Source organism: Nanorana parkeri, unplaced genomic scaffold (assembly GCF_000935625.1).
Source record: "Nanorana parkeri isolate BGI_ZX_2015 unplaced genomic scaffold, ASM93562v1 scaffold141, whole genome shotgun sequence".
Lineage (NCBI taxonomy): Eukaryota > Metazoa > Chordata > Amphibia > Anura > Dicroglossidae > Nanorana > Nanorana parkeri.
This window is the reverse complement of record NW_017306409.1, coordinates 2,082,371-2,101,344: the sequence shown is the minus strand read 5'-3', so window position 1 is coordinate 2,101,344 and position 18,974 is coordinate 2,082,371. Positions and strand designations below refer to the sequence as shown.

Genomic DNA, 18,974 nt, shown 5'->3' with positions numbered 1-18,974 from the left:
ACCACCACTGACCACCAACCCCAGAGCATTTTTCCTCTTGCTGACCACCAACCCTGGGATATTCTTCTGACCGCCAATGCCAGGGCGTTCTTCTCGATGACCATCAATACCAGGGCATTCTTCCTATAACTGACCAACAGCCCTGAGGCATTCTTCTTCCCAGTGACCACCAGCTTCTGGGCATTCTTTCTCCCACTGACCACCAATCATGGGGCATTCGTCTAGCCACTGACCACCAACCAGAAGACATTAATTATTGACAGTTGATGTAAGACAAACACTTTGGAGCTACAGTGGTCATAAAACAACTTAAACATAGAGCTAATGTAAGCTTAGAAGTTACATCTTAAAAATACATTCAAGTACCCTAACTATTACCAAAAATGTACCTTTTTTGTGTATCACTCGGCTGTAGATCCTCAAATCATCTCTGAATTGGTCCTGGCACTGTCCTTCCTTCTGGAGGGGGGCTATTTTTGTTCCCCATGGTCCCTGTGTGTGTTGTAAAGTAGTCACCGCTCCAAACTCACTCCCGTGATGGACTACAATCTCAATACAAATGAGTAAACTAAACGTGAGATTGTAGTCCATCACAGATGTGAACTTGGAGTGAACACTCTATTTATAGTCAGTCCCCGAGCTTAGATTAAGAGCTCACTGGTGGCCCCATATCTGTGCCCCCTTTCCTCTGAACAGTTATTCTCCTGCCTAGAACAGGGGTAGGCAACATTGACACTCCAGCTGCTGGAACTACAAGTTCCATGATGCATTGCAAAACTCTGTCACCTACAGGCACGACTCCCAGAGGCATGATGATACCAGCAGCATTTAAAACTACATAGAAGGATTTCAACAGAGGACAAACCTAGACTGCAATGTACTTCTTTATATTTGTATGGAGTTTTGCTTTAGCTATATGCAGAGCGACAGCGAGTTCTGTTTTTGTTATCACCTCTTCAGCAAGTACATGCTATGTGTGAATTCACAGGGAGGGCAATTTTTGCTGAGAACAATGCAAACCAAGGCAAGGTGATAGCTAATAAAGCCATCAATGAAGACCTACTGCCCAAACTGTGCACTGAACCAGTCATGCCAGGCTTATGCAAAGATCTAATTTAGATTTCTTGGGTGCTGCCCTTTTATGGAATTTCAGGGCAGCAGCCCTGGGACATCAGGTGATCTTTGACACAAAGGGGTTCATTCAATTTGCACGGCACTAGCTCCCCTAGAGTGCGCTGATGAGTATAGGAACTTCCCATACCAGTCAGCGCCATCTAGATGTACTAGTGCCTATAGCTGGGCGGAACGTTTATAAATGCACACCTAACTGATGCTCAGATTGGGTTTAACTAAACAAGCACCACCCAAAAAATGAAAGTTAAGAAAAATATAAGAAAACATAAAACACAGCAGAGCCTTCATAAAACAGAATGTATCTAAATGTCTAATTTCCCTCACAAATACCAAAAATACAGTTGTATTCCTCATTTTTGGATGCAAATCATTCCTTTCCGTCCCTTGACCAACTGTACGCCCAGAACGGCTGGTGTATAGCACAGATACAGACAAATATTACCGAGTCTATTTTTCCAAACTGTTGCAGTCTTGTTGGACATCTTCAGTGCAGTGCATGGAAACAATGGCTTCCATGGAGAAAAGCTTGGTGAGCAATGAGAAGGTATTACCCAACAACAGGTTATGATGAGATGGGCCAAAAGGGACCAAAGCACAATAGAGCTTTTTAAAAAGGTACCTACATGCTGCACTTTCATCACAAATCCCTAAAACAAGGGGTTTATTTATTCCAGCGTTGGGAGTCTGAATATAAACACATGGGAGTAAAAGCCGTCAAGGGAAACCAGTCATGTGATCTGTCAAAGTCACATGACCAGCTCTTCTCCAGTCATGGAGTTCATTCCGCTGGATTATGCAGAGAGGACTCAGTTAAGTATGATAGGTGTTTTTAGCTCCCTAAACATATTTACACTGTGTACAGTATATATACAGTTGGGGAAGAAAAAGGAAGCTATCAATGGCAGCAACCAGATTTCTGAGAAGGCACGTTAAGAAAAACCTGCAAGTGACTGCAAAAGACTTGCAGCAAGACTTGGTGGCAACAGGCACTGAGGTCCTATGGATCAGCGGTATGTCTGGAGGAAGCATACACTAAGAAGAACATTCTGCCTACATTCAAGCTCAAAGAACATTCTGCCTACATTAAAGCTCTGTGGTGGCTCAGTGATGCTCTGCGGCTGCTTTGCATCCTCTGGCACTGAAAACCTGCAGCGTGTGGAAGGCAAGATAGATTCCTTGAAGTTTCAGGAAATCCTAGGAGGAAACGTCATGCAATCTGTGAGGAAACTGAAGCTTGGCCAACAATGAAGCCTGGCTTGACAATTATACCAATAGGGTTGCCACCTGTCCAGGATTCACCTGGACAGTCCGGGTTTTGAATGCTGTGTCCGGGTTTCATGGCAGCAGAAACCCGAACACAAGATGTCAGGCAGACAGAGGCAACCAAAATTAAGATAGGGGCTACTGGGCCCCCCACTGAAAATAGTCTCAACTGTGATATTTACATATGAATGGGTGGCGCTATTTACTTATGAATAAGCCACGACTCATTCTCCCCGAAAAATGTTTGCGCGTCGCTAGACTGTACGGGTTTCATTTGAAGAAAAGGTGGCAACCCTACATACCAAGCATACCTTAAATCCCACCAAGGCTTGGTTGCAGAAGAAGTCCTGGAAGATTCTACAGTGGCCATCACAGTCACCTGACTTTAACCCCATAGAAAATCTCTGGTGGGCTTTGAAGAAGGCGGTTGCAGCACCAAACCCAAGAATATAAGTGAACTGGAAGCCATTGCTCATGAGGAATGGGCTAAGATTCCTCAGGAACGTGGCCAGAAGCTGGTGTCTGGCTATGCATCTCGTTTGCAGCAGGTCATAACAGCAAAAACATTGAATATATTTGTTGTGTTGACTTATTTCAGTTCCTTTTCTTTGATTTGTTCATCGCAAACAGCTGACAGTTTGTAAATGTTGCCAATAATCCTGATTTGCAATGGGGGGGTTGAATAATTTTGATTACAACTGTAAATATATATTTAAAACAAAACATGATTCCCCTTTAAGTCATCAGCAAGCATTAAGAGCTTGTTATTGTTTGAAGAAGACGTCTCATATATTTTCTTTCTTTGAAGACGTTTGCATGACATTGATCGCATTCTGAGTCTCCTGCAGCCGGGTACAGCTTCTAATTGCTGTGACGGGAGAATCTGAGTTCTTCGGCTATTCTCCAAGAGAGAGCATCATGTCCTCAGCTGACCTAGCTTTGGCTTTGCAGCACGCAGTATTAAAAGGAGAGGCGTACATTTTGCCATTATCAATAGAAAAGAACGGCATCTCACGCCTCCTGGCAAAGTTCACCATACACGTTACAATCTCTGTACAATCCTTGGATAATAAACTTTAGAGCTACCAACATTCTGTAATATTAGGATCTGCCAATCAATTAGGTGGGCCCTTGCACTAGACGTTCTTGTAGATCGAAACCTCACCGCACATGTTACAATCTAATCTCTCTGCTGCCCCAAGGCCAGGTTCCTCAATCCTTTAATATTTTTTACTTTTTTTTATCCCTTTTTTTTAATCTCTTATATTTGTCTTTTACTTTTTTTTATATTTTATAATTTTTTTTACTTTTTATTACTTTTTAATTTTAATTATTATTTCTTTTTTTTACTTATTTTTTTTTAAACTATTTATCAATTTTTATTTTATTATTATTATTTCTTTTTTCCCTTAACTTTATTGCTATCACACAGGTGCTAAATGTAAAAGAAAAACTACCCGCTCGGTGGCTGTGCTACACCTCTACTCCCTGCTGCTCCAAGGCCAGGCCTCGGTGGCCTTGTGGGAAATCCGGCCCTGAATCTAATCATACAACATGCTTTTGATCTACCAACAAGTATGTAGTGCAAGAGCCTGCCTAATCAGATACAGATTGTCTGGATAGATTAGGTAGGTCTTCATATTACATAGTTTTGGTAGATCTAAAGTTGATTGCACAGAAAGTGTATGGCCAGATTGTAACATGTGTGATGAGGCTAAACGAGATTATACAATCAAATTGGAACGTGTGTGTTGAGCTTTAGTTTGTCTCCACACCATTGCGTGCAGGGAGCTGTGTGTCTTAAAATCAATTTTTAATCCATGATATGCAATGTGTTACAACACACTGTTTATGTGGGTTGCGGTACATTGCCATTCGTTCTGAATGTCACCCCAATGTGCCGGCGCAAGCCCACATCGGGGAAAAATCTTGCACTCATCCCTCCCTCACTTCCCTCTCCCCCCATTCACAGACCATCTAAAAAATTAGCATATGTGAATCCGCGGCGCCATCACATGTCTCTTGCCGCTGTCTCATCCTAGAGTGAAACTAGTGATCCAGGGCTGCAGCCTGTGCCCACCAACAACCGGTCTTCTCGCTGTGGCATCATCACACTACTGCAGTTTTCTGGAGCATGAGAAGACCCTGCCGCTCGACAGCCAATAGAAAATGTCCTTTTCACCCATGCAGAGATGGGGGTTACCTGAAGAAGTACCATTCCATCCTGAAGGACTTTCTCATCCTGAAGAACAACCCTCCCATCCTGATGGAGGACTCTCCCATCCTGAAGAAGGGCCCTCCCATCCTGAAGAAGGACTTTCCCACCCTAAAGGACCCTCCCATTCTAAAGAAGGACCCTTCCATCTTGAAGAAGAACTCTCCCATCTTGGGCATGGACCCTTCCATCCTGAAAATGGACCGTCCTATCCCGCAGAAGGACCCTCCCATCCTAAAGAAGTACCCTTTCATCCTGAAGTACTCTCCCATCTCGGGGAAGGACCCTCCCATTCTAAAGACGGACCCTTCCACCCTAAAGAAGGACCCGCCCATCCTAAAGAAGGACCCTCCTATCCTGTAGAAGGACTCTCTCATCCTGAAGAAGGACCCTACCATCATGAAGAAAGCCTCTCCCATCCCGAAGAAGGGCCCTCCCATCCTGAAGAAGGACCCTCCCATCCTGAAGAAGGACCCTCCTATCCTGAAGAAGGACCCTCCCATCCTATAGAAGATCTCTTCTATCCTGAAGAAGGACCCTCCCATCCTTGCAATCTGACCATGTTTTATGCTACACCTGAAATATGATCAGAAACGTAAACCAAGCCTTTAATTTCCCATATTATTATGCAATAAAACGCAAAGGTGTGACTTTAGGGCCCGATCACACCTTGATGCAGCGTGCCGCAACGAATGCATTGAGGCGTGTTGTCCAATTAAAATGAATGGGCTGTCAAAAATAAGTCCTGATACATTGCAACACACGGGTCATTTATAAAGTTAATGCGTCATAAAGCAAGTGCATTGCAAGTGGTCTGTAGAGGTGCGTTGGACTTTGCATTGAAACGTGCGTCTACAGCGTTGCGGTAACACGCGTTATGGTTTTCTTTCTTATAGCAAAATTGGCGTTATTTTTCTGTTATCAGGATGATGTTATGAAACCAGTTCCGAGGTAAAGCAGTGATACCCGATGAAATGATAATGCGGTGGGAGTGTAGAGATGCTATTACAGTCTGGCTTGCCTCCCCCTTCCCTGGCAAAGCTGAGATTATATAACAATCAGATGGGGATCGCAGAGCTTCCTATCACCTCCTCCTCCCACTTCTAACTGGAAGGAGAAGCTTCATCGATGGTGACGAGAGGCGTGAAGTGCTTCTGTGCTCAGACAGGTGACCTGGAGATTGGTGGGAATGTAACGGAGAACACTATTCTAACACCACTAGACTCTTCATACAATGGAGGAACAATCAGAAGGAAAGCAATGTTCTACATACAATCAGGATCTCCAACACAAGGTATACATTGATCAGAAATATATATATATATATATATATAGGAGGAACTTGACAAGGTATATGCTGTGTCATCAAAACAAGTGCAATGACATGTCTGTCTGTTGCCAAGCGATAGATAGATAGATGTTATGAGAGAGAGAGGGAGAGAGAGAGAGAAGTATAGATAGATATTAGAAGAGAGAGAGAGAGAGAGATAATAGAAATATTTTAGAATAGATATAGAGAGAAAGAGAGAGAGGATAGATAAATAGGTGTAGAGAGAAAGAGAATAGATAGATATTAGAAGAGAGAGAGAGAGAATAGATAGATGTTAGAGTAGAGAGAGAGAGAAGTATAGATAGATATTAGAAGAGAGAGAGAGATAATAGAAATATTTTAGAATAGATATAGAGAGAAAGAGAGAGAGGATAGATAAATAGGTGTAGAGAGAAAGAGAATAGATAGATATTAGAAGAGAGAGAGATGCTCTTCCCCTTTTCAAGCTAGTAGATGGAGAGCTGTGGGAGACTGCACTGTCCTTTGTGATCCTGTCCTGGACAGGAAGTTCAGGGAAGCTGAGATGAGAGTTGGAACTGTTCAGAAACATGATTACTGTAAGTGTTTGGGCAAACATGTAAAGAAATCCTTTATCTGTATATTTGTTTGATCGGGAATCATTATTGAAAAAAACTTTGAGACTTTAATATTACTTTAAGGGATAAAACTCTGACAGCAGCATGTTTCAGGCACTAGGAGAGGTGAGGAAATAACTGCAACCTCTCATATCCCAGCTTGCAGAAAATTGAATGAAGGAAGGCGAATGGAGGAAACTAATAGGAACAAGTGATTATTGTACATGAAATTCTGTTCTATTCCTCATTTCCCGGGTGTTGGCTGCATATTGTGCATTGCTGTTTGTTTTCTGCGTCTCTCTCCCACGTCTACATCTGCTCCTCAATGATCACTTTGCTGGTAATTAATAGAATGTGTTTAATGTGTATTTCCACTTTTGCAGTCAAATTTGAGAAAACTCCCCTATGTATGTTTGTTATGTCTTCCCAATCACACTGAATATGGAAAAATAATTGTTAAAGTGACACTAAACTCAGGAATTAAATCTTAGAAATGCATTCAAGTTCTTTACCTATTAACAAAAATGTATCTTATTTGTGTATCACTCGGCTGTAGATCCTCAAATCATCTCTGAATTGGTGCTGACACTGTCCTTTCTTCTGGAGGGGGGCTACTTGTGTTCCCCATGGTCCCTGTGTGTGTTGTAAAATAGTCACCGCTCCAAGCTCGCTCCTGTGATGGACTACAATCTCAATACAAATGAGTAAACTAAACATGAGATTTTAAAGTCATGCTATGTGGTTGGGAACATAAAATAGGTGTTAGCCCAATCTGGCTGCAAAAGTGGAAATACACTTTAAGAAGCTTGCAGAGAAGCAATGACACAATAATGATGAACAGTAGCCACAGCATATGAAGAACATGAAGAGCACATTAAATTGCATTAAGTCAGCCCATAAGCGTGCCAGTCACAGAACCTTCCCCTCAGTTTGGGGGCACTTCTACCTGCACCCTCATTCAAACACCATATTGCCAAACAGTAAAGTGTTAGGGCCCATTCACACTAAACCGGTCCATTGCGATGTGTTTTTCACATGCATGTGCATTGCATTAAGGAAGCCCATTCATTATGAATAGGCTGCAAATGTACTGGATAAAAAAAAAGTGCATGGCCTCTTTTTCGAAACGCAGGGCGCCGCAATGCACGGTATTCCTTGTATTGTGGTGTGCTGCGGTACATTGGTCCCTGCTGTACAATTTGTTGGGTTGCCATTCACAAGGAAAGGCACCACAACGCAATACACATAGAGCAGGTGACTTGCCATGCGGTGTGGCAACCAGGGCCGGATTTCCCACAAAGCCAACCTAGGCCCGGCCCTGGGGCAGCAAGGATTAGAGGGGCAGCAGGGTTGAGGAATTCCTATCTCCCGAGGCCCAGGACATGCAGTTCTGGGCGCCGGGCGGGTAGTTGTTTTCTACATTTGGGCAAGCAGGGCTAAATGTCGCCGAGATCACTTTTATGCAGCCTGCATACAGAGGGGCGCATTGATGAACCTGGCATTGGGCCAGCAGAGAGCATAAATCCGGCCCTGGCGGCAACAAATGTAAACGAGCCCTTAGGGGGTCATGTGTTAACTGAGTGGTTCCCCCCTTCACGGAGGTGCCCGGTTGCAGCGCCAATTGCAGTCCCTATGCTGCTGGATTGGTTTTTTAATCTTCATGTATATGGATGTCAGGAAGATGAAGCTCTGAATAATGGATGCCTGTGCACATTTTTGTTTAATGTGTTCTCGCAGTGCTTCTGAGAAGAGCGTTTTAGAGCAAACTCAGATATCATTAAATATGGATATGGCCAGGACAGATCATCGGGGATTTGAGAGTAGGGCGCGGATGGTCACGTGGTTGGCCGACCCACCGCCCAACATTCTGAGATGACAAAGAGGGACACCTTATAGCACAAAGTATATATGCAGAGGCCACACCCCCATTTACACCGATCGGGAGGAGTTCATATGCAAAAAATTGATTGATTAAACCTTCAATTTTTATTCCAGCGCTAATTTTCCCTTTTACTGTCTTTTTAATATAACAAATGCAATAATTTAAAGCTGAACTCCGGAACGCAAACATTTTAATATATATATTTATTGATTAATCAATAGCCACAAAAAGATATAAATCCACTTTGTGTGCCAAATGCCTTTGTAATCCCTTCTATTACTATATAAACGTAGACGTGACATCAACACCGTGCTGTACATAGCCTGTGCGGTGAGCACAGCTGTGGAAGGGACCCAACAGGCTCCACCCACTACAGGCTGCCTGCAGGTAACTATAGGAGGGGGTGGAGACAAGATCAGCCACCCTGCACAAGGAGACAGAGCAGCACTGACCAGTCTTTATTATAGCGGTCCTGCATTGGAAGAGAGATCGGTGAGAACTCATCCACAGGGCTCCTGAAACCTCGGAGAGAAGAGTTCCGGCTGATTGGGAGCGAGGGATAAGGTAAGTAATACTACTGTTTATGTTCCCCTAGACCAGGGATGTGGAAACTCCGGCCCTCCAGCTGTGGTGAAACTACAAATCCCATGATGCATCTATCTCTGGGAGTCATGACTGTGGCTGTGAGAATCTTGCAATGCCTCATGGGATTTGTAGTTCCACAACAGCTGGAGGGCTGGACTTTTGACCACACTTGCTCTAGACCAAAGCATTTAACTTTTCTACTTTAAAGGTGAGTGTAGTATAGCCTCCTGGTATTTAAACAGTACATAGTAGCAGTCTATATGTCACATCAAAAGAGGGCTAAGAATGGATGAAAGAGGGACAGAGAGATTTGGTTCTCATGGAGGGGCAGTCCCTCTAGATGAGAGGCTTTTGAGCGGTATGAACAGCAGGGGAAGAAAATCTGGATTGCTATTTGATGCACATGTCCTTCTAGCCGCTATGGGTCCTTTCAGAACCTGCCCTTACATTGGTGGTCAGTAGGGAGAGTGCAAACCTTACATTGGTGGTCAGTAGGGAGAGTGCAAACCTTACATTGGTGGTCAGTAGGGAGAGTGCAACCCTTACATTGGTGGTCAGTAGGGAGAGTGCAACCCATACGTTGGTGGTCAGTAGGGAGAGTGCAAACCTTACATTGGTGGTCAGTAGGAAGACTGCAACCCTTACGTTGGTGGTCAGTAGGGAGAGTGCAACCCTTACATTGGTGGTCAGTAGGAAGAATGCAACCCTTACGTTGGTGGTCAGTAGGAAGAATGTAACCCTTACGTTGGTGGTCAGTAGGGAGAGTGCAACCCATACATTGGTGGTCAGTAGGGAGAGTGCAAACCTTACATTGGTGGTCAGTAGGAAGACTGCAACCCTTACATTGGTGGTCAGTAGGGAGAGTGCAACCCTTACGTTGGTGGTCAGTAGGGAGACTGCAGTCATGACTGTGGCTGTGAGAATCTTGCAATGAACCCATACATTGGTGGTCAGTAGGGAGAGTGCAAACCTTACATTGGTGGTCAGTAGGAAGACTGCAACCCTTACATTGGTGGTCAGTAGGGAGAGTGCAACCCAGACATTGGTAGTCATTATGAAAATGCTCCTTACACTGGTGGTCAGTAGGAAGGATGCCCCTTACATTGGTTGTCAGTAGTAGGAAGGATGCCCCTTACATTGGTGGTCAGTAGGAAGGATGCCCCTTACATTGGTGGTCAGTAGGAAGGATGCCCCTTACATTGGTGGTCAGTAGGAAGGATGCCCCTTACATTGGTGGTCAGTAGGAGGAAGGATGCCCCTTACATTGGTGGTCAGTAGGAAGATTGCAGCCCAGACATTGGTAGTCATGAGGGAAAATGCCCCTTACATTAGCGGTCAGTAGGGAGAATGCTCTTTCATTGGTGGTACTAGGAGGAATGCCCCTTACATTGGTGGTCAGTTGGTAGAATCACATGACACAGTTTTGGTAAATCTAAGGGTCACCATGTATGTGACAAGTAGACTGTGCTATCTTAGAACAATCAACATTGGACAATATGAGGACCTACATAAACTATCCAATCGATCTGTATTCATTCAGGCACTACATAATTGTTGGTAGATCTAAAGGAGATTGTGCAATCAGGTTGTAACAAGTGTCCCGAGCTTAAAGAAGAACTCTGGCTAAAGAAGAAACTTACCCTTGCAGAGGGACTACCCCAACCCTGCAAGGGTTAGGTGCTTGTTTTGTCTAGAGGGCTCAAATAAAGCTGTATTACTTACCTGATCCTTTGTCCCACCGGGCTGCTAGACCGGTCCCCACACCCTCTTCCACCCTGGGCTTTGGTGGTCTAAGGACCACTAACATCATTACGTCTTATGCAGTTCCATTGACTTGCATTAGACAGGAGTGGAGGGGAAGAGAGGTGAGCGCCGACTGCCGCAGGACCGAGAGTCAGGTGACTAAAACAGCTTACTTTCAGCCCTCTAGAGTGACAAAGCCAGCATTTAACCCTTGCAGTGTGGTGGTAGTCCCATTAAAGGGGTAAGTGTGATTTTCCCGAATTATGGTCACTTAGTAAGCACTTTTCTTTTTGCCCTTTTATGATAAAATGCCGGATAATGTGATTGGAATCGGCCGTCATCTTCTATGCCTTGGTTTTTTTCAGACTATCCTTCTGGGAGACAGTTCTGTTGGGAAGACGTCACTGCTTGTACAGTTTGACCAAGGCAAATTTCTCCCAGGATCCTTCACTTCCACGGTGGGCATCGGATTCACGGTAAGAGTGCTAGGAGTCAAGCTGGCCACGGTGCATCTCAGTCATATGTACTGTGCTTAGAGAGGAACTCAGAAATGACAGCAAAGGCACCTTCAGGAATGTTTAGTAATGGCAAGCTACAAACACACACAATTTATTCCTTGTATACCTTATTTTTCTTTTCCTCCCCAATTCTTCTCACGGCGGCCATTTTTACTAAGGGCAGATCAATCCATCTCCCTTTGCTTCCTGGAAGTCTGAGTCCGCCTCCTGGAACATGTGACATTGTGTGAGTGGGGGGAAAAATGCCTTTCATCCGAGATCTCATGAGCTTTTGGAGTTTAGAGACGAAATTTCCCAGGATGGCACTGGTGATGTAAGCTTCCCAGGATGCATCTGTGAGGGCCAGTGCTACATCACCAGTGCTTTACTCAACCAGACCAGGGTTACATCACCAGTGCCTCACTCAACCAGACCAGGGCTACATCACCAGTGCCTCACTCAACCAGACCAGGACTACATAACCAGTGCCTCACTCAACCAGCCCAGTGCTACATCACCAGTGCCTCACTCAACCAGACCAGGGCTACATCACCAGTGCCTCACTCAACCAGTATTTGTAAGTAAAAGCAAACATGTTTAACTAATGTATGTAAGATCATTTCATATCAGCATGCTGATGTGATTTTTAGTGAAAGGGGGTAAAGGTCCGCTATACGGCTAAGCTCTAAAACTGAAAACTCAAATCTACCCTTACCGTGGGGCACGACCCGGAGAGGGGAGAAAACCCTTGCAGTGCGGGGGTAGCTCCTTACCCTATCCAAAACTGAAAAAAAGTTTTGGCTTCATTCAACTTCAATTAAGAACATATTAATGATTACAGTACTATATTAATTTATTTTTTTATCTGCCTGATATCGGCGCTATTTTGGATGTTTCCTTGCATTTTCTGCCCATACCGAAGCTTCTTTCCTCAACCTACGTCATCCCTAGATCTTACATTCCTGTCGGAGATAGATGATGTCTGACTGGCCTGGGTCCGGTTCGTTTGGACATTCGCCGACCCCATCCAGAAATCTAGGTTCTGCGAGCATCCAAGCAAGCCGAACACAGGGCAGCCTGTATCCTAGCAACCAATGATGCTGTGCAATGCACACAGAGGCCTTCGTTGCTAGGATGGTAGCGGCTGGGGTACACAGCATCTTTGGTTGCTAGGATGATGGTGGGCATACCATAATAACCAATGACGCTGTGAGGCCACCAGCATCTTAGCAACCAATGATGCTGTGCACCTCAGCCACCAGTCAACCAATGGCGTTGGGCGCCTCAGCCACCAGTCAACCAACGCCGCTGTGCGCCTCAGTAATCTCAACCAGACCAGGACTACATAACCAGTGCCTCACTCAACCAGCCCAGTGCTACATCACCAGTGCCTCACTCAACCAGACCAGGGCTACATCACCAGTGCCTCACTCAACCAGTATTTGTAAGTAAAAGCAAACATGTTTAACTAATGTATGTAAGATCATTTCATATCAGCATGCTGATGTGATTTTTAGTGAAAGGGGGTAAAGGTCCGCTATACGGCTAAGCTCTAAAACTGAAAACTCAAATCTACCCTTACCGTGGGGCACGACCCGGAGAGGGGAGAAAACCCTTGCAGTGCGGGGGTAGCTCCTTACCCTATCCAAAACTGAAAAAAAGTTTTGGCTTCATTCAACTTCAATTAAGAACATATTAATGATTACAGTACTATATTAATTTATTTTTTTATCTGCCTGATATCGGCGCTATTTTGGATGTTTCCTTGCATTTTCTGCCCATACCGAAGCTTCTTTCCTCAACCTACGTCATCCCTAGATCTTACATTCCTGTCGGAGATAGATGATGTCTGACTGGCCTGGGTCCGGTTCGTTTGGACATTCGCCGACCCCATCCAGAAATCTAGGTTCTGCGAGCATCCAAGCAAGCCGAACACAGGGCAGCCTGTATCCTAGCAACCAATGATGCTGTGCAATGCACACAGAGGCCTTCGTTGCTAGGATGGTAGCGGCTGGGGTACACAGCATCTTTGGTTGCTAGGATGATGGTGGGCATACCATAATAACCAATGACGCTGTGAGGCCACCAGCATCTTAGCAACCAATGATGCTGTGCACCTCAGCCACCAGTCAACCAATGGCGTTGCGCGCCTCAGCCACCAGTCAACCAACGACGCTGTGCGCCTCAGTCACCAGTCAACCAATGATGCTGTGCGCCTCAGCCACCAGTCAACCAATGACGCCGTGCGCCTCAGTTACCAGTCAACCAATGATGCTGTGCGCCTCAGCCACCAGTCAACCAATGACGCCGTGCGCCTCAGTTACCAGTCAACCAATGATGCTGTGCACCTCAGCCACCAGTCAACCAATGGCGTTGCGCGCCTCAGCCACCAGTCAACCAATGACGCTGTGCGCCTCAGCCACCAGTCAACCAACGACGCTGTGCGCCTCAGTCACCAGTCAACCAATGACGCCGTGCGCCTCAGTTACCAGTCAACCAATGATGCTGTGCGCCTCAGCCACCAGTCAACCAAGGACGCTGTGCGCCTCAGCCACCAGTCAACCAATGACGCAGTGCGCCTCAGTTACCAGTCAACCAATGACGCTGTGCTCCTCAGCCACCAGTCAACCAAGGACGCTGTGCTCCTCAGCCACCAGTCAACCAATGATGCTGTGCGCCTCAGTCACCAGTCAACCAATGACGCTGTGCGCCTCCGTCACCAGTCAAACAATAACGCTGAGCGACCCTTTCTCCAAATCCTTGGGGAACTGCGAGCAGTCGGCGCATGGTCAACCTAAAGCTGAACCCTCATGGTGAGACGCTCTGCCAGGATTCCATGGAAGCCTTTGGAGGATTTGTTGTATAAATCAAGTATGTAAAATAATCTCGCTGATAGGGGAAAGGTAAAGAGTTTGGGTTACTTCCTGTGTTAGCTTTATCCAATCTTGCACGTCCGTGCATTACACACAGTCGGTCGATCTAGCAGAGATTGTCCAATCATATTGTAACCTGTGAGGCCGCCTGTCCCCTGCTAACTCCCCATCAGCACAGTCTCATCCCAGTGACAGCTGCGTGCAGTAATAAAGCTGCTCTCCCAGGTAGCCAGCATCCGGTGGGAAGGTGACAACCATTGCTGGACCGTCTTCAACCCTCCAGATGTCACTTGTGCGCTGCGCAAGAGACCCTATCTTCAGCAGGACAGGTGGGCGGGGCCGAAGTCCTCACCTTAAGTATGTGGGCGGCGCTGTGTAGGCGGGGCCGTTGACTTTCTTTTTGCTCAATTATGCAAGTTAGCCGCTGTGAGGGCAGGGCCATCTTGCTTAATTATGGATGTGGGCGGGTTGCTTAATAAGTAAGTCGCTGTGCATAATTCATATATGTGGGCGGGGTTGCCTAATTAGTAAGCCACTGTGTAGGCGGGGCCATCTTGTTTAGTTTTAATATATGTTGACGGGGTTGCCCAAGCAAGCCGCTATGTGGGCATGGCCGACTGTCTTAATTCATGCATGTGGGCGGGGTCGCTTAACAAGTAACGCGTGTAAGGCGAGGCTGTCGTTCTTAGCTTTGGCAGGTGGGCGGGCTTACCTACCAAATAAGGCGTTGCTAGGGTGCGGCGTGCCACGCTGGGAGTCTACAAGCCACGCCTCCCTGCTTGGACAGCTCGCAGGGCGCTCTCCGCCCAGTTCCTGGATCGGCTCCTGCACTCACCCTGTAAGATGTCTGTGGCTGTCAATGGAGACGTGCAGCCATCGTCAGTGAACGGCCGCCGGCAACCCCGATCACCCGGAGCCGTCTACGATCTGGCTTGCAAGGTGCTGTATGAGGGAGTTTTGGGTGACGGTGGGACAGGTGAGCCCTGGTCCGGGCATCCCATGACCTCTCCAGCTGCTGTGGCACTAGAAGTCCCGGCATGCCCTGGTAGCCAGAGCACGCTGATACTTGTAGTTCAACAACTGCTAAGGGTGGAGAGGTTCTGGTGATGCTTGGATCAGCCAACAGGTGACTGGGATTGGTAAACTGGCCAATCACATGCCAATATTTAGACACTCACCCAACTTCCAATCACAAAGGTGAATAGCGCAATGCAAATTGTACTACTACTTTACCCTCCCCCTTTGCACGTCATACCCCTCTACTCTTCTGGGAGTGTCTAATTACAGTGTGTGCTGGCCCAGCTCCTATACCACTCCCCTCAAATCCCTACATAACCTTTTATGTAGCGGTTAGGGGGGAGGAGTGAAGGGGAATACTACAGAGCAGGGATAGGGCCATGGCACTCTGGCTGTTGTGGAACTCCAAGTCCCATGAGGCATTGCAAAACTCAGTCAGCCACAAACCTGAATTCCATGGGAAGACTCACGATGGGATTTGTAGTTTGAGCACAGCTGGCGTACCCCTGCTATAGCGTGTCTGTCTGCTGGGACTGCCGGCATCCATTCTGTAAATGAACGGTCTGGTGACAGGGTCTCTTTAAGTTGTCTCTGGACAGCTTGGCTGGCAGGCAGATGATATCGCTGTGAGGACGGATGCTGGTCACTGGCGGCTCAGTCACTGGTTTTATCTCAGCAGATGACAATCGCATGACCTGCCTAGGGTAACCGTCACCTCCATGGTGACTGTGTGCTAGTCACAGCCGTGTGTCTGCTGTGTTCCCGTGCCTGCCAACAGGATTTACAAGCACCGACCGCTCATCTGTCTCTGCGATCATCTTGTGACTACCCCGAGTCTAAATGGAATTGTGCACATAAGCACTCGAAACTCATTTATTGCGTTGTCACCAGGACAGAAACCGACGGGAGATCCAACATTGTACTGTTGTCACGGAAACACTAAGTGAGGGCAAATCGTCCCGGTCTTGGTGACAATTGTGTGAGAGGGGGTGTGTCCTTATTTTGTATTCTCTCTCACGTCCTGCTGTGTCTTTGGGACAGGAAGTCCCTGACGCGCCGAACTGCACCAAAAAAGGTGCATGTACTGATTGTCTTTTGCATAGTGCGCTTCATGTACTCATTTTCCATTAATATTCCAACGCTTTGTCAGCTGTTCCAGGGCAGATCGATTCTCCTGCACATACCATCTGCGATGCCGATCTGCCCTGGAACAGCTGAGAAAGTTTGGGATTCTTCACCTTTTGCCAGTTAAATATTTTAACTCCGGAAAAAATGGGCGTGATCACGTTAAAATGTGTGACCACGTGACCCGTCACACATTCCAACCCAGTCACAATCTTTGATAGAACACCGGAGGACTGACACTGCTGCGCTTGGAGGCGGCTGAAGAGCCGCTGGCCTAGCTGAGCACAACGCAAATGGTGACCCACCGGTTGGCAACCACTGTTCTAGATGGATCTGGTTATTGGGAGTGGAATAGAACTGATGGAAATTTTAATACAGAAATACAGATTTATTTATAGTTTTAGGCATGGATACAATTGAATGCTGTTTGTGGTTTTGTATTATTATAAGTTGATGTTTCTCACGTCTATTGAACATTGAACAGGCCAGTACTTATCCCGTGGTTTGGCTTGCCTCGTGTGCGCCTTGGCTTAAGTGCATTTATTGTGTGCAACTCTTCTCAATATGTGGAAATGGTCTTCAGCCTTCCATTGTGTTTTCAATGACCTGAACATTCCCAGGTCGGTTTTCATTACTGTTTGCCTGCTGTCATAAATTTACTTCAAGAAAAGTACCTCTAGAGCCCGGGTTGGGAAACTACATTCCTAATGACGCTTACTACTAAAATACAGTTGGGACTTGTCCAGCTCTTCACTTTCTTTATGAACCTTTTTGTGTACTCTAAGCCACAAATATAGAAACACTTCTGTGCAGTGACGCAGTTGGCACAAACGCATGCCAAAATGTTATAGGACTTTATACTGTGACACGGGTGTCGGTGGCTCCCAGTAGGCCGGGCTAGACAGGCAAGTGATGGCTGTTTTCGCTGGCATCTTCTGTGATTGACAGCTCACTGTCCTTTCCAAAGCCTGGACCGTCCATCTCCGTCCACTGGCGTCACTGAAAGCCTGATGACAGCTGTGGAGATCAGCATGCTGGTTGGCGCTGATCTAAGGTCTTAGGTCAATGCGTTGGAACTGATCTGAGGTGTGAAGGTGCGGGAATCGGGGCTGATCTGAAGGTGCGGGAATTGGGGGGGAAACTGAAAACCAATGTGCGAATCATGCTCCTAATTTGATTAGGATGCTGCCAGGCCCCTCTCACTTTGCCAACTCATGGCAAAGTGAAAGGTTCTCTTGAAAGAACTCCCACTCATACCTTTCCCACACATCCTTTTCCTCTCCCCTTTTCCACTTCTTTCCTCCATCGAAACCAGACCCTGTGTAAGCTCCATGTCAGAGCATATACAGGTCTAATGACTTCCTCCCCACCTCATGGGACAGTGATTTGGCCTGGTGATTGGGCACATGGGCCTGAGCTCTATTTCCTGGGAGGTCACATGCTTCTCCTTACCAAGAAGGACCATTTATTTCCCAGAGTGTGCCTAAAGGTGCCCATACACTGCTCGATTCTCGTACGAGAATCGCGGGAAATCCCGCGATCGTACGAGAATCGAGCAGTGTGAACGGAGACGTGCGACCGTTTCTACTGTACGGTCGCACGTCTTCCGTCGAACCAGCATGTTCGAAAACCAGCCGGGAATCGTACGATTCTCGGCTGGTTAGAACGGTGCTCGGAAGACAAATGCCGAACGGCCCGATGTGCGCACGCGCACACTGCCCGTTCAGCATTGTGGTCATCGGAAGCCCGCCCCTCAGGGGGGCGCGGCTTGCGATGATCGAGAGTACGATCTGCCTGTCCAAGATAGGCAGATCGTACGTTTTTTTTAATCCCTGTACAACCATCGCAAGACTAAGGTCTTGCGATGGTTGTGCCGCCCCAATAGGGGCATAGAATATGAGTTCTGCTGGGCACACACCTTACAACCATCGCAAGACTTTTGTCTTGCGATGGTTGTAAGGTACTTAAAAAAACGTACGATCTGCCTATCTTGCATAGGCAGATCGTAGTTGCGATGATCGCAAGCCACCCCCCCCGAGGGGCGGGCTTCCGATGACCGCAATGCCGAACGGGCAGTGTGCGCTTGCGCACACCGGCCCGTCCGGTTTTTAGCTTACGAACATGCTACAGACGCGCCGAACATCGTACGATGCTCGCCGTGTTTTCAAACATGTTCGTAAGTTTAAAGTCGTGCGACCTTACAGTAGTAGAGGTCGCACGGCTTCCACACACCTTACGATAATCGTACGATCGCGGGATTTCCCGCGATTATCGTACGATTATCGTAAGGTGTGTGGGGACCTTAAGAATTATCAGGGGAGCGTGAAAAGGTTAATACCGGCAGGTAGTTGTTTTCTTTTTAAGAGAACCTGTTCCATTGCCCCACAGCAAAAGTTTTAGAACTGTCTTACCATGAAAGCTCCAACATGTAAATATTATGTCATCGGGTTCAACAATGTTCAATATTTGTTTTATACGTTTTGTTGTTTGGAAGATCTGAGATGAAGTTGTAAGCATAGTATTGTTAACCCTCTAGGATACGGCCGCCATCATCGTGGCCGTGTCATACGGGATTTCATTATCAATATTCAAATTCCATTTGCCCTTTTTTTTAAATTTAAAAAAGTTGGACAGCGTGGGGGAGGGGTAGCTATATAACATTGGCAAGGGGTGTCCTATATATTTGCAAACTTGGCCTTACTGAGCTTATAGGTTCATGTAAATAAAAATGGCAT

The 18,974-nt window shown here is 46.4% G+C and overlaps 1 protein-coding gene across 4 annotated transcripts in view; it reads left to right on the top strand.

The window, feature by feature from the left end:
* The first annotated feature begins 5,875 nt into the window (after nt 1–5,875).
* Nucleotides 5,876–18,974, top strand: part of RAB37 (RAB37, member RAS oncogene family) — a 41,828-nt gene continuing 28,729 nt past the window's right edge. For 3 of the 4 annotated variants that reach the window (XM_018554086.1, XM_018554084.1, XM_018554085.1), the window contains exon 1: nt 14,872–15,036. In XM_018554086.1, coding sequence (XP_018409588.1) covers nt 14,941–15,036 — 96 coding nt within the window. In that variant the 5' untranslated portion in view covers nt 14,872–14,940. Of the gene's footprint in view, nt 5,907–11,092; nt 11,204–14,871; nt 15,037–18,974 lie in introns of those variants that run through there. The other variant, XM_018554088.1, reaches the window with a different exon arrangement.